The 16096-nt window shown below is 44.3% G+C and overlaps 1 protein-coding gene and 1 non-coding gene across 3 annotated transcripts in view; both read left to right on the top strand.

Moving 5' to 3' along the window:
• The first annotated feature begins 603 nt into the window (after window positions 1–603).
• CDKL1 (cyclin dependent kinase like 1) overlaps window positions 604–16096 on the top strand; it is a 68067-nt gene continuing 52574 nt past the window's right edge. The window contains exons 1-2 of one of the 2 annotated variants that reach the window (XM_029236929.1): window positions 604–841; window positions 988–1275. In XM_029236929.1, coding sequence (XP_029092762.1) covers window positions 1108–1275 — 168 coding nt within the window. In that variant the 5' untranslated portion in view covers window positions 604–841; window positions 988–1107. Of the gene's footprint in view, window positions 1276–16096 lie in introns of both variants that reach the window. The other variant, XM_029236927.1, reaches the window with a different exon arrangement.
• Window positions 7334–7406, top strand: TRNAG-UCC. The gene has a single exon. It is a non-coding gene; the product is annotated as a tRNA-Gly (tRNA).

Below are 16096 nucleotides of genomic sequence, written 5' to 3'. Positions count from 1 at the left end.
TGGTACAGGCTGCGTGGGGTGAGGGGCTCCTAGCGCAGGCGTCTTCCCGGCAGACTCTGCCAGAGCTGCGTCTTCCACGACCTGCTGGAGTTTGCAATCTTGCAGGCCTCCTCTCCCCGGCAGAGGGACATGCAGGGACCCGGGCCCACGTCCAGAACAGCTTCTCCCGGGCTCCGAGGCAGCCCACCAGGGCCTTTCGCCGCAGCAAGGACGGCGACCGGGTCCGGGAGGGAGGCCGGGGCGCTGCGGCCCCGCCCTGGCCAGGTCGGAGCGGGGGGCGGTTCCCATAGGGATCGCGGGCCGGCCGGCCGCGACCGAACTGGGCGGGAGTCGGCGAGGCAGGAGCTAGCCGGCCCGACAGCTGCGGCGCCGCGAGTCCTGGGCGGGGAGGGAGGCGCGGGCCGGGCCGCCACGTGGCGCCGCTCGAGGCTGCGCGGCGGGGGCTGGGGCGCGGGTGGGAAGCCGGGTCGGCGCTGGCGTGTTTCCCCGCGGCCGCGCAGCGGCGGGGCGAGAGAGGTGGCCCCGCCCAGCGGCGGGACGGCGCGTCCCTGCTTCCCACAGAGCTCCGGGCCCGCCTCAGGAGGCGCAGGGCGTGGGGTGCGCGCCTCGCAGGGCTCTCCCTTCCGGCGGGGCCTCGCCGCCGCCGCCCGCGCGGGGAGCCGGGCGGTGTCTTCTTGCCGAAGGGAAATGAAACCCGATATTAGAACCGGGGAAGCCCTTACCCTTCCCAGTCCTCCAGCCAGCTCATGTGTCTTAGATCGGATGAATTTACCATTAAAAAGATAGATTGTCTTACAACTCAGTTCGTTTTAGGATGACGGGTTACATTTTAACTTGCAGGGTATATAACAGACGATTAAACTTGAGTTACCAAAGGCAGCTGACTCCAGGCTGTCACCCTTGATCAAGTGGCCACGGCTGGGGGGCGAGGCTTTAAGGGAATGGGTCAGTTCCTAATTCTGTAACGAGTGCCGTCTTCTGTTCTAGGTCCTTGACAAAGACCCATCGCTGATTGAAGCTCTAGTGCAGTGTGTTCATGCCAAGATTTTATAAGCGACATTTTCAAACTATGTGAAGATCCGTTTAAAGAAGATTTATTCTTCTGTGATGGAGAAGTATGAAAAAATTGGGAAAATTGGCGAAGGATCCTATGGAGTTGTTTTCAAATGCAGAAACAGGGACACGGGTCAGATTGTGGCCATCAAGAGGTTTCTGGAATCAGAAGATGATCCTGTCATAAAGAAAATCGCCCTTCGAGAAATCTGCATGCTCAAGGTAATGGATTTTTTAAAAAATTAATTTATTTAGGCTGTGTTGGGTCTCCATTGCTCAGTGCAGGCTTTCTCTAGTTGCGGCGGGGGCTACTCTTTTTTTTTTTTTTTAACATCTTTACTGGAGTATAATTGCTTTACAATTTTGTGTTTGAAGTGGATCAGCTATATGCATACATATATCCCCATATCCCCTCCCTCTTGCATATCCCTCCCACCCTCCCTAACCCACCCCTCTAGGGGCTACTCTTCGTTGAGGTGCACGGGCTTCTCCTTGCAGTGGCTTCTCTTGTTGTGGGATACGGGCTCTAGGCACTCAGGCTTCAGTAGTTGTGGCTCGCGGGCTCTAGAGCACAGGCTCAGTAGCTGTGGCGCTCGGGCTTAGTTGCTCTGCTGCATGTGGGATCTTCCCAGACCAGGGATCGAACCCCTGTCCCCTGCACTGGCAGGCAGATTCTTAACCACTGAGCCACCAGGGAAGTCCTGGTAATGGATTCTTTAAAGTGAAGTTTCAGGGACTAACAAAATTAAAGTGAGTCATGTTATGTGAAATAAATGCCTTGAGATGTGGCCACATCTCCTTCCTTCATGGACTTCTGTCCTCAGTGACACAAATGGGACATCTGTGCACGAGTCACCAATTATATAATGAATTATAAAGTGGAGACGTTAAGTGCAGGGAACGATGGTATTCACTTTCAGACTTGCTGTGGAATATTTTATTTTTCTTCCCAGTAGCTTCTTTCCCATGTCACCTGTAGATCTGGTTCATGAAAAGCCATCAACTTTTATAGTACAGGAACTTTCCATGATTTTTAAACTTCTAAACTAGCTTCTGTTGATGTTCTGAGTCCATGAAGAGAATTAATCATTCACCTGTTTTCAAACAGCTAGAAAGCTGACAGGTTTTCATTATGCCTCACATTTATCTACGGCTGACCTTTATAACGTCTTGTCTCTAGAAGAAGGATTTTTCTCAAAAAAGTGAAATGATTGCTTTAAAAATGTTCATCAGTTAACTCTTGGAGACCATGACATGGGGAGGAGGGGAGTTGTTTATTATAAGCTGAAAGTATTTTTTTCCTGGAATGGAAATGAAGAAGGAAAGTATCTTTCCTTCTTTTCTGAATTTCTGTGAAGATGAAACCCAAATCCTACCCTACGTAGAATGCGTCCTGTAATGAATGCAGTGTGGGTTAACTTTCAACAGATTAACTTTCTCCGTAGGGGTTGGTTTTAAACAGTTAGGGCCTCTGTGTTCTGACAAGTACAACTAACTATCCAACAAGGAAAGAGCAACCTCGTGCGAGCTCAATGAAACATCCAGGGGATTTTCTCTCTCCTTTGCTTCTCCATTTTCTCCAGGCCTCTCTAAAAGTCTTCTCCCCATGAATTGCATGTGTGGGGTTATCTCTGGATAAGGACCCCAAATGGGAAGTGAAGGGCTTTGGATAAATTAAAACAGGTGGGGACGACTTTCTCTATTTGGGTCTAGGACATTCTTTACCAACTGGATGTTGTCAATTCTGAGAAGACACTTCCAAAGCCCCTGTGAAGTACTCCCCTAGGAAAGAGCGAGACAAGCAGCGTTTGCCCATCCCACCGCCTGGTTGCCCTGCCCTCCCCACTCTCTACACAGGGAGAGAGAGGGTCTCACTGTTTCTCTGGGGCCCATGGATGTTTTTCACTTTCTCAGGCTTTCCCTAGCGGAGAAGGTGATAATTGTATTTCAAAGGGCCCATTTACTCCAAAGAAAAGCCAGTCTGTTTCTAGTGGAGAGATACTCTTTTTCTGATTCTGAAGGTCACCTGCGAGCACCTCTCTGAAACCTCTCACTATTCTTTAGCAATACGGTGTTTACGAGTTTAGTCCCTGAATTACTTCAGTTCCCCCAGGATGGGGACCTCGCCTCTAGATCTCTGTATCAACCACTTGGCATGTAATACCAATAAATGTTATTGTTGGGTTGAAAAAAAGATGTTAGCAAAATAAAGTCTTAGGAAGGGTAGATGTTGCCAATAAATTAGGAAGTCAGATATGTTCTCATGAGTAACTGAATATTGATATCCTCTGAAGGATACAGTTGAGTGCACAGGAGCCTGAGTACAAAGCACACAGCACTCCATTCTCCAAAATCAAGTGCACAGCTGAGATGCCCCTGATCTGTATCAGGTGATGGGACTAGATTATCAGTAGAGCCTGTCCCGTCAAGCCCTAACTTTTCAGAATTCTGTGATATTCCTAACACATAATGGGTGCTTAAATATTTGCTGGATAAATGAATTGAGGGTTTGTTAAATGAAGTCATACTTTCTCCATTTACTTATTCAGTAAATATTTATGGAGCTCCATTGTACCTAAAACAATGTTTATGTGAAGTTGTACATCCTGTCTTTCAGATGCTTAACCAGTGGAAGATGAATTTCCCCTCAACTCTTACACCCAATAGACTGGGTTCCTGTCTATTGGGTGTAATGGGCAGGGCCTGTGTCATTCACCTTGTCTCCCCATGCCTGTCATGAACCCTCTAAATAAAGTGTTTGGAGGCTTGCTTGAGCTAGACTTTGAAATGTTTAGGTAGACATGGAATAAGAGATAAGGCATTCAGGGCAGACAGTCTCTCCTAGGGAAAAAAGAGGTGCATAAGTGCAAAACAGTATATTGAAGGAACACAGGTAATAACCCCAAAGTCTTAGCCAAGATGCCTGCTGGGCTAATAGGCCTGGGAGAAAAGAGAAGGAAAGGAAGCCAGCGTCCATTAGGAGGGGGTGTGAGGAATTTCTTGGAAAACAGGTCTGGCCCTGGGATAAGTGATGATTAGCACATAGCTTCACCTTGGTCCCAGGTGGCCTTTGGGGTTTGGAGCCTGCCTTGGGGACATGTTGTTGTCCCTAGAACAGGAAACTGCTGAGGTCTAGGCTAGTGTTTTAGGGCCCCATCTGAGCTGCATTCAAGGCAGAGCTCTAGGGCCCGTGGAAGGGGAATACTAAACCGGAACCAAGCACAGTTCCATGGGTCCAGGTTCACGGGCTCAGGGGCTCAGTGAGTGTGAGTTCCTAGGATTTTCCTTGCACACCCCTCACAGAACTGGGGCTGTTAATGACCCCTGCTAAGGTCAAGAACTAGGAAGACTGAGGCTGAAGGTACCTCAGTGACCTTAGCAGGTGAGAACAAGCAAGGGCTGAGGCCCAGACTGCTCTTATTATGATAAGGAAAGCAAGAAAGGTAGATTAAGACCAGATGTAGAAGGCTTTGAATGCCAGGCTGAGGAGTCTGGCTTTCACATGAAAAGAGGGAAGCCAGCCAAGATTTTTTATTAGAAAGTTATCATTTGCAGACTTTTGAATTTCATGGATCAATAAAATTTCAAAAAAAAAATTTTTTTTTTTTTACAGATTGGTCGGCATTTTAAGAGGCTGGGTTATCACCATCACTTCATAAATGAAAAGACGTTTTAATATTTTAAAAAAACTAGGAAAGAACCAATTTTAGGATAAAAGCAGTCTTCCTGAGAGAGTAGTTGACAACTAAAACAACATCTCTATATATATACATTTCTCAGGTGTGTGAGAGTGTATGAGTGTAGGGGTGTGTGTGTGTGTGTGTGTGTGTGTGTGTGTGAGAGAGAGAGAGAGAGAGAGATCATTGCCCTTATTTTTCCCATTTCACTATCCATTGATGAAAATGAAGACATCAGCTGTTTTGTGCAGCCTAAATTTCATGAAAGTTGGTACTATGTCTGCGAACAAAGAGACTCCCCAGATCAGATGATGCCCTACTTATAGGATCTATCTGATACAACGAAATACTAATACCACAAAAGAACTGAATGGTCCCTTGGATTTTTTTTTTTTTTTTTTTTTTTTTTGGCTGCGTTGGGTCTTCGTTGCTGTGCACGGGCTTTCTGTAGTTACAGCGAGCAGGGGCTACTCTTCGTCGTGGTGCACGGGCTTCTCATTGCGGTGGCTTCTCTTGTTGCAGAGTGCGGGCTCTAGGCGAGCAGACTTCAGTAGTTGCAGCATGAGGGCTCCATAGTTGCAGAACGCAGGCCCTAGAGTGCATGGGCTTCAGTAGCTGTGGCACGTGGGCTCAGTAGTTGTGGCACATGGGCTTAGTTGCTCCGCGGCATGTGGGATCTTCCTGGACCGGGGATCGAACCTGTGTCCCCTGCATTGACAGGTGGATTCTTAACCACTGCGCCACCAGGGAAGTCTATTAAGTTATAATAGAATTTGGCATGGATCTGTCCTCAGAGAATTGCTTGTATGTTTTTTAAACCATTTATTTAATGATTTAAAGCAACTCCCAATAGTTGCTGTCAGACTCTTAAAAATTACAGTTGTTTCCATTAAGCAGATAAGATCATGGGAGTGAATTGTCCAGCAGTCAATTGCATAATTATTAAGGCACCACATCTACAGTGTTTCTCGTTCTTGATGTGAAAGCATATATGAAGATGTAACTATACATTGGTAAATGATTTTAAAGATAATAATTATTATCAAGAAACCTATTTTGCTAATATTTTTAGAAAACATTTTTTCTGAAAAACTGAAACACTTTTCAAATAACATTACTTCATGCCATTTGGGGGAAAAAGTGTGACACATTTTTATGAGATAAATTCAGTATTTGTGCTAATAAACTGCTCCCTAAACTAAATGTAATTCGCTCTTCACCAAGAGGTCCTACTGTAGTCAACCCTTTAATGTTTTCATTTGAATCTTATTTTTTCCAGGCTTTTAGAAAAATAAACAATTGCTCCAGTTAAAGTTAGTCAGCTCGTACTCTACTTTAAGAACATTAAGTACCGTTCTAGTGACAGTAATAAAATTATACTGCCATACCTGAGCTCAAAGCAACTATCCTACCCTTTCTCAAGCTCACTTTCCATTGTGGAAAAAAGAGAAAGAAGTCAATATTTTCAGTCAGTGTTTCTGATGAGACACCTGTGTGTAAGATAGTTGACATGTGTTCATTTGGCAAGATTTTACAGAACTCCTGCCATGTACCAGGCACTGTTCTAGGCTCCTGTCCTCACAAATAAGGAGAGACTAACAGTAAACAAATGATTATATGTCAAGTGGTGAAAATGAAGCAGGATAAGGGGGTAGAGGTGATGGAGGGGCTTGCTTTTTTATATAGAGTGGTTAGGAAGAGCCTTCCTGATGAATGACATTTGAAGACATTCCAGCAGAAATGTGAAGGAGTGACTCCTGCAGCTTTTTAGAGGGAAAGCATTCCAAGCAAGGGGAAGAGTGAGCCCCAAGGCAAGATCAAGTGAGGTGTTCTAGGTGTGTTCTAGTGTGTTCTAGGAGGAGCAAAGAGATGAGTGTGTCTGGAGCAGAGGAAGTGAGAAAGAGAGCCATAGGAGATGAAGTTAGAGAGATGAGGGGGTTAGATATGAGGGCCCTGTGGGCCATGGTAGGGACTGTGGATTTTACTTTGAATGAGATGGGAGCCAGCAGAGGGTTTTGAGCAGAGGGGTGCCCTGGCATGACTTATACCCTAGAAACGTTCCTCTAGCTGCTGGTTACTCCAGCTCCATGAGCAGGAAGGTCTTTTAGAAGACTGCTGATGTGATCCAGGTGTGAGGTGATGGGGTTTGGGTCAGAGGGGCAGCAGTGGAGGTGGTCAAATTCAAGATTTATTCTGAGAGAAGAGCGCATAGGAATCCGATGGTTGGATGAGGAATCACGAATGACTCCAAAGTTCTTCAGTTGAGTACCTGGAAGAATGAAGAGGTCATTCACTGTGATAGGGAGACCCAGGTGCAAATCTGGGGGAAAGGAAGTGAAGAGTTCTGTTTTGGATATGTTATATTTGAGGTGTAAACCCACTGTAAAGTGGGCAATTAAGTGCACCAGTCCGGCATTCAGGGAAAAGTCCGGGTTGGAGTTACCACCATGGGGAATGGAGAGAAAAGTACCAAAGATTGAGCCCTGGAGCTCCAGCATCTGGAGGTCAGGAAGCTGAGGAACCAGCAAAAGAGGTAAGAAGGGGTGATCTTCAAGGCAGGAAAATCCCAAGAGCAATGTTCTTAAAAGCTGAGAGAAGGGAATTCCCTGATGGTTCAGTGGTTAGGACTCCGCACTTCCACTGCAGGGGGCCCAGGTTCGATCCCTGGTCTGGGAACTAAGATCCCACGAGCCATGTGGTGTGGCAAAAAAAAAAAAAAAATGAGGGAAGAAAATGTTTCAAGAATGAGGGGGTTGCTCAATGGTGTCAAAGGTCACCTTTAGTACAGGCTTAGAATTAGCCATTGGCTTTGAAAATATGAGGGTCATTTGAGACCTTAATGAGAACTATTTGGGTAGAGTGGTAGGAATAGAAGCTTCATCAGAGAGGGTTCAAGAGAGGATGAGAAGAGCAAAGTGAAGACAGTGATAAAGGCAACTCTTCTGAGGAGTTTTATTATAAAAGGAAGCCAAGAAATGGGGCAGTGTGTGCTTGGAAGGATGTGGCATCAAGAGAGAGTTTTTGAAGTTGTTTTTAATATGGAGAAATAAGTATATTTGTATGCTAATGGAGGGAGAGAATTCCTAGAGCCATGACCTTGAGTTACCAACCTAGACCATGACCCAAAATAACTATTATAGCATAATAAAAGACCAGTTCATGGACCAGTTAGGAGATTAGGCCACCTCTTCTTTTATTTGGAATGTTGCTAGGTTCTTTCCACACACTCTTCTTAGTCTTTACGTAACAGGACCCACAGCTGTCTTAAAGCTATTGGCCTAGAACTTCTTCTAGCAGGGTGTACGACATCTGATTTGTGTTGTGAGCCATGAACCCTTCAGGAGACGGTTCAACCCTTTTCCATAACTAGGGTTCAAGCATATAAAGATATATTTTCCTAATTAATTAATTAATTTTGGCTGTACTGGGTCTTTGTTGTGGCGCTTGGGCTTCTCTAGTTGCGGCGTGCAGGCTCTGGAGCAGGGGTCCCCAACCCCTAGGAACAGGGCCGCACAGCAGGCGATGAGCTGTGGGCGAGCAAGCAAAGCTTCATCTGCCGCTCCCCCATTGCCAGCATTACCACCAGAAACACCCTACACCCCACTCCCGGTTCGTGGAAAAATTGTCTTCCACGAGACTGGTCCCTCATGCCGAAAAGGTTGGGGACCGCTGCTTTAGAGCACGGGCTCAGTAGTTGCGGCACGTGTGCTTAGTTGCGGTATGTGGGATCTTAGTTCCTGGACCAGGGATGGAACCTGGGCCCCCTGCATTGGGAGCATGGACTCTTAACCACAGGACCACCAAGGAAGTCCCAGGCATATAAAGATATTTTGGATAGGAGGCGCCATGGTCATGACAGAAGCCAGGTTACAGAGAGAGAGAGAGAGAGACAGTCCCTGAAAGGAAATCATCTTAAATCAAGAAGTCTGGCATCACAGGCCTGTGGCGAGAAGTGGGTACTGCTTCTGCATAAAGCAGGTGGCTGTAATTGAACCCAGCCCCCTGGGGAATATCTGTGTGTCCAGCAAGAAAAGAACTGTGTGGTTCAAAACAAACACAAGCCAACCAACCCAGAATCATTGTATTACTAAGGTCCCAAGCCTCTATGCTACTGAACCTTCTCTCTGTGGGATGCAAATGGTAGAACTATTGGAAGAGGAATCAAAGAATTCCAGCCAGCAGCTATGAGGTTCCCTGGGCAGATGTTGGGCAGTGAGGCAGACGGTACAGGGGCCTTAGAGTAGATCAGACCAACATCAGTCAAAGTTTGACTATCCTCCTTCCGTAAGATGAGAAAAGCAAGAGCAACAACAAGGAGACGGAATCATATTGCCATTTGGTGACTCAGTGGTCTTGGGTGAAATGCCAAGGATTGTTACCTAGGATGCACTAACTACGCTTACAACAACCTTAGGAGGTATGTATTGTTATCCCGTTTTACTAATGGATGTAGGATGGTCAGTGACTTGTCATGGCCTCCTGGTTAGTGACCTGGATACCGACACATTTCTGTCTGTCCCCATGTCCATGCCCTGCTGCTCCCACACCTCAGAACCATCGTGGTACACCAAACGCTGTACTCTTTCTTAAGTCTCCCAGAGACTAGTCCTCAGGGCTTATCCCGCCCTTGCCTCCAGCGGGCCTTAGTGCTGAGACTCATGGCTTTTGTGGAAGCCTGGGGTTCTTACTGGAATATCAGTTTTTTTCCAATTCTTATTCCTTAACTCTATAGATTATTTTAGCAGGCACAAAGTTATGGTTTGCTACCAACAAAGGTGGAGATAAGCATGGGGGAAAAGGTCCATTTAAAACTTTACTATAAACATTACAATAAAGTTCATTCATTCTTCATGAGAGCAGTGTCACCCCCAAGAAGATGAAAATTGGTTCTTAGGAGTTGGGTCCTAACATTTTTATTGTATAAAGCACAGATATACATATAGTACATATACATATATACAGTATATTTTTGGAATTAAAATTTCATTGAGAGATGATTAGGAAAAATGTGTAAAAAGACTCTTTTGAGTGACAAATATGAAAAAAAAACAAAGGGTCCATGGGGTATGGGAGGATGAGAATGTTGAGTGTGTACTGTGTGCCAGAAACATGCTCTCATTTGACTGTAATTAAACATGAATAGTAGTAACCTGCTGAATGTTCAGAGCAGTCCCTGTTTTCCTACTGTCTCCTCACTTTCAGTAACTTCCAGCGAGGGCTTCCCTGGTGGCGCAGTGGTTGACAGTCCGCCTGCCGATGCAGGGGACACGGGTTCGTGCCCCGGTCCGGGAGGATCCCACATGCCGCAGAGTGGCTGGGCCCGTGAGCCATGGCCGCTGAGCCTGCGCGTCCGGAGCCTGTGCTCCGCAACGGGAGAGGCCACGACAGTGAGAGGCCCGCGTACAGGAAAAAAAAAAAAAAATTACTTCCAGTGAAGCTGTGGGCTGTGTGACTGCTCGGGGACAGGAGCCACATTTAGGAACTGCAGTTTCTGATCCGGCTCAAAGCTGTTGGGTGACCTTGGGCAAAAGCTCCAGTGCCCGCTGGAACCTGGCCCACCTTATTGCCATGATTTATGTCTCTGTTTGGCATTGCTTTGCTGACGTTGCTGAGGGTAGCAGGGTGCTTTGGGGACAACCACCGAACAGCAGTCAAGCAGCCTTAAGGATGCCAGGGCAGGAAAGTAGAGGGTCCAAAAGAGCAGTAGCAAAGGAGAGAGGAGAGAGGAGGAGACAGGCGGAGCAGTAGAGAAAGGAGAAAGAAAGGCACAGGTGGGAAGGCAGAAAGGTGGGGTTCCAAGGGGAGGAGGTGGAGGTGAAGCACTTAACGTGGTCTCCCCCGTTTCAAAATATCAGACCAGAAACACTGCTGGGCATATTACCATCCTGGTGACGGTAATGTGCCGCGGGAAGCAGGACTGTCAAGGTTCCCTGTTTTTCAAAGCATTTATGTAGTGCTTAATACCACGTGCTCTTGTGTCAAGGTCCCATTCCATGGAATGCTAGCAGAGTACCATGTAAATGCTCCCTAGCATTAGAATCTAAGCAGAGTTTTCATAATTTCTGAAGGCTTCGTCTCCCCTAGTATTAGTTGAAGGAATATTTCCCCCGTATTAGTTGAATAGCATTTCCCAACTCAGTAGAAGTCTCCAGGGGAAACCCTGTGACATCTTTAACAATTTAATCTTGCTGTTGCTAATTGGTGCCATTTCTAGGTCCCTTTTCTTCGTATTGCTTAACTGGCTTGTTGAAACATAATAGATTAGTAACATATTTCTGTAACTTGTTTTAGCCATGTTCAGCATTCTCTGTTATGGTTTATGTGGGATTACAAACTCAAAAGTCTGTGGGGAATCACAATGGTAACATAAATGAGTGGAGTGGGCTGAATGCAAGACAAGATGGAGCCGTGGAGACTTGGGCAAACTGGAGACTGTCTTGTGGGAAGTGGGTGGCCACTGCCCACCCAGCTCACAGGCTGCAAGGGGGCTAGACTTTTAGAGTCTTTTTTTTAAAGCCAGAGATCAAAATTTTGTGTAAAATCTCCTGGGTTTTCCCCCATAACTCTTGTTTTGAAAAAAAATTCAATATATATGCACACAAGAGGAAAGAATAATACAATGAATACTACATATCTTTAACTAGATTCAGTAATCTAGTTAATTCTAATGTTAGAATTCTGCTTCATTTCTTTTCTATCTCTATCAAACACACACACACACACACACACTTACTTTTTTGGCTGACACACACACATTTTTCCTAAGTATGCAGCATGAATCTCCTAGAATGAAGAAATTTTTCTATGTCCCACAACGTGATTTCCACACTCAAGAAATGTATCATTGACTCAATACTATTATTTAATATACAGTCTGTGCTCAAATTTCTCATATTGTCTCAATAATATATTATTATTATATATATATTATAATGTATATATGTATATGTGTGTATATATGTATATATACATATGTATGTTAATCCAGGATATAATCAGTGAGCATACATTGCATTTAATTGCCATGTTTCTATAGTCTTCTTCAATCTAAAACAGTATTCTAACTTCTTTTTAAATTGAAGTACTGTTGATTTAGAATGTTGTGTTAATTACTGCTGTACAGCAAAGTGATTCGCTTATACATATATATACATTTTTAAAATATTCTTTTCCATTATGGTTTATCATAGGGTACTGAATATAGTTCTCTGTGCTGTACAGTAGGACCATTCATCTGTCAATGGACATTTAGGTTGTTTCCATGTCTTGGCTGTTGTGAATAGTGCTGCTATGAACATAGGGGTCCATGTATCTTTTTGAATTATAGTTTTGTCTGGGTATATGCCCAGAAGTGGGATTGCTGGATCATATGGTAATTCTATTTTTAGTTTTCTGAGGAACCTCCATACTGTTTGCCACAGTGGCTGCACCAGCTTACATCCCACCAACAGTGTAAGAGGGTTCCCTTTTCTCCACACCCTCTTCAGCATTTATTATTTGTAGACTTTTTAATGATGGCCATTCTGACTGGTGTGAAGTGGTACCTCATTGTAGTTTTGATTTGCGTTTCTCTAATAATTAGTGGTGTTGAGCATCTTTTCATGTGCCTGTTGGCCATTTGTATGTCTTCTTTGGAGAAATGTCTGTTTAGGTCTTATGCCCATTTTTCAATTGGGTTGTTTCTTTTTTTGTTGTTGAGTTGTATGAGCTGTTTATATATTTTGGAAATTAAGCCCTTGTTGGTTGCATTGTTGGCAAACATTTTCTCCCATTCTGTCAGTTGTCTTTTCTTTTTGTTTATGGTTTCCTTTGCGATGCAAAAGCTTATAAGTTTGATTAGGTCCCATTTGTTTATTTTTGTTTTTATTTCTATTGCCTTGGGAGACTGACCTAAGAAAATGTTGGTACAATTTATGTCAAAGAATGTTTTGCCTATGTTCTCTTCTAGGAGTTTTATGATGTCATGTCTTATGTTTAAGCCTTTAAAACCATTTTGAGTTTATTTTTGTGTATGGTGAGAGGGTGTGTTCTAACTTCATTGATTTACATGTGGCTGTCCAACAGTTCTCTAACTTTTAAATTCTTTTTTCCGTCTTTCATGGTATTGACATTTTTGAAGAGTCCAGGTCAACTGCTTTGCAGAATGTGCCTCAACATAAGTCTCACTGTTTCCACATGATTTGATACAGGGTAAATGTTTTCAGCAAGGATACACATGGATGAGGCTGTGTCCATCACACTAGTTCTCTTTGGGAAGTACATGATATCATTTTGTCCTGTAATTGGTGCTCTCAGTTTTAATCTCTTGGTTAAGATGGGTCTGTCATATTCCACAATTGTAAAGAAACATTTTCCCCTTTATAATTAATAAGCAATCTGTGGGGTGATACTTTGAAACAGTGTGACTGCCTTGTTCCCCAACAACTGTCGCCCAATGATCCTTGCCTGAATCAATTATACTAAGAGTTATTGTAAAATGGTGATTTCAACAATTCTTTCTACATTCATTAGTTATAATTTTTCTGTAAAAAGAGCTTTTTCACCCACGCCCTTGCCCCCAGTACACACAGATTTTAGTGTCACTGTGAATTATGGATTTTTAAAAAATTCACCGTGTTACAAATCATCACTGTCATTCTTTTTGATTCTCAAATTGTCACACATTTGTCCATTTGAGGCTCATTGGACCCAGCTCCTTGGTCTGACAGGTGCCTATCATTCCTTGTGTACTTCTTTACTGTGGGGCACAACGAAATGCTCCAGGCTCATCCTGCCCCAACTCTAGAATCAGCCGTTTCTCCAAGGAGCCCTGGTTCCTTTTAGTGAGAATGCAACATGATTTTAAAATGTTGACAAGAAATTTTAAAAAAATTTTTTAACACCATTCAGCCCAAACAAAACACATCAGCAGACAATGTTTGACCTGCAGGCTCAGTTTGGGAACTTTCGATTATACAGCTTTTATTGTATGCAGATGTTCTCACTAGAGACTGGCAGATCTGACCCCTCCAGGTTCATTGCTAATGTATGTAGGTGTTGGGAGTTTATGGAAACTGGTTGTCAATTGGAGGACAAAGGAAGCATTCCCTTGCCCACAATGGTAGAAACCAAACAAAACCCGTTATCATCCTCTCTCCCTATTTGTTCCACAAGTGGAGACCTGTTTGATTTTATTTTTACAAGATAACGTACTAACTGCAAATAGTAACAGACTGTTTTGTTTGTTTATTAGAGGATTTTTTTGGCTTAACTCAGAGTGTGTTTGTCTAGAAAGATTGTTCCCGCTGTGTAGTGAACTCCTAAGAAATAAAGCTGCCATGCTCATACTTCAAGAACAAAAGAAGCAGAAATCAACAAGCTGGCCCTTTACCTTTTTAAAAATACCCAGTTTGCAAGGAGATTAAGCTCATACCATCATCTGTCAGTGCTCTAAACGCCCTTACACACATCCTGCCACACACCTTACTCTAGAAAATAAAATATCATAGAACAGGATATATATAAAATATCATAGAACAGGATATATAAATGATTTTATAATGCACATTGATAAGAAATATATTCTGTTGCTTTCTTTGCCACTTAATTTTTCTTTTTGCGGTACGCGGGCCTCTCACTGTTGTGGCCTCTCCTGTTGCGGAGCACAGGCTCCGGACACGCAGGCTCAGCGGCCATGGCTCACGGGCCCAGCCGCTCCGTGGCATGTGGGATCTTCCCAGACCAGGGCACGAACCTGCGTCCCCTGCATCGGCAGGTGGACTCTCAACCGCTGCGCCACCAGGGAAGCCCTTTGCCACTTAATTTTATTTCCAGCAAAAATGATTTATAGGTAGACAACTATGTTACATATAGTTATTATCAAATATTCAAACCACAGTAGAAAGTAGTACTTTTTACATGCAATAAAACAATTTTTTAAGGGACCAGGCTCGTATCTTTCATTCTTACTTTTTTAATGTTTTAATTCACCTTTTTATTTGGCAGGATTGATGTTTTAGGCCACAAATTTGCTTTCAACAGGCATATTTTCTTGCTAATTATTAATCTTCTTTGTTACTTATTAACTTTAAAAAGCACTGTAGTAAAAATGCTTTGGTGTAAAATTGCCCTGTTGAAAAATCTTTGAACTCCATTTCTCTTTGTGTTAGAATAATGAAAGGTGAGTTTCTGAACCAACTGACACTATCAACCAAACCAAAAACCTAAAAACCAATCTAATCATTTGTTTTATAACTCTCAGTACGTTGCTGCATGAATATTTGTCCGTGTCATTGTTAATTCTCATTTTGATCTCGTTTGTACTATTGCTTCTTTCCTAGTACTTTTCATATACTTTATTAGTCAGTAAAACAGTTTAAGCCTCCGCTGTGTACATCCACATCCTGGGCTGGGTCTTGAGAGGAATCCACAAGAGATCTCAGCCCAGGTCTGTGGCCAGAGGACCAGCCTGGCACGTTCTGTTCTGTCCATGTTGTCTGTTGCCGACCTAAAATAAATTAACTTCACCTCTTCACCTGTAACTCCAGGTTTTTTGATACTCCTCCCCTCTTCTAGCCATCCCCAAAACTAAGCCATTAGCCAGGGTGTCTACCACGGGGTTCTTGGCATTTGGAGAAAATGTGGGATCAAGGCAGCTTTTCTTTACCAAACGAGAGTGTTCTTCCACTCCTGGTTCCCAAACCAACAAATTAGCCACTGAAGACGTGGCACCGTGTGGTGGCTGCTGGTTCAATGCATATACCCTTGAAGGGCCGGGGTCCAGATCCCACCGTTCCATTAGGCTGGCTGGTTGTAGATGATGAGGTAGGTAGCAGAACCAGCGGATCCCATGGCCGTGTGCTAACTGTCATGCCTCCTTTGCTGTAAAATGGGCCCCTGGTCTGATGTTGTGTGGACTCCCATGCCAGTAAAGCCCTCGGATTGTGGTGCTGGCGGAAGAGGCAAAACCCATATCTAGAGTTAGTATCAGTTCCAGTAGGGACAATCTCTACCCGCTCCGAGTAACAGCTGGTTTCCTTAAAGGACAGTGCAGATCGGTGCCTCAGTACCTGTTTTCTTCTATTGGCAGGTTGGATACTCAGCAGCAACAGTATCCAGATCAGCCTTGGGGAGAGAAAGCCAGTGCTGTTGGGCCACGTATAACCACCATCCCTGCAGCTGTGGCCACTCTGTTCATAGGTCAATTACACAAGGGTTGGGGCGGCCAAAGACAAAGCAGCCTGACCCCTGAAAAGACATCCTCTGCCTGGTTGCTCAGTACTTCCTCTGCAGTCGATGCTCTTTTTTGTTTTTTTTGCGGTACGCGGGCCTCTCACTGTTGTGGCCTCTCCCGTTGCAGAGCACAGGCTCCAGACGCACAGGCCCAG

The sequence above is a fragment of the Monodon monoceros genome, unplaced genomic scaffold, assembly GCF_005190385.1.
Source record: "Monodon monoceros isolate NGI ecotype Baffin Bay Population unplaced genomic scaffold, NGI_Narwhal_1 Super_Scaffold_21, whole genome shotgun sequence".
NCBI classification, from domain to species: Eukaryota; Metazoa; Chordata; class Mammalia; order Artiodactyla; family Monodontidae; genus Monodon; species Monodon monoceros.
Note: the sequence above shows the minus strand (reverse complement) of the source record. Positions and strands in the feature narration are given on the sequence as shown.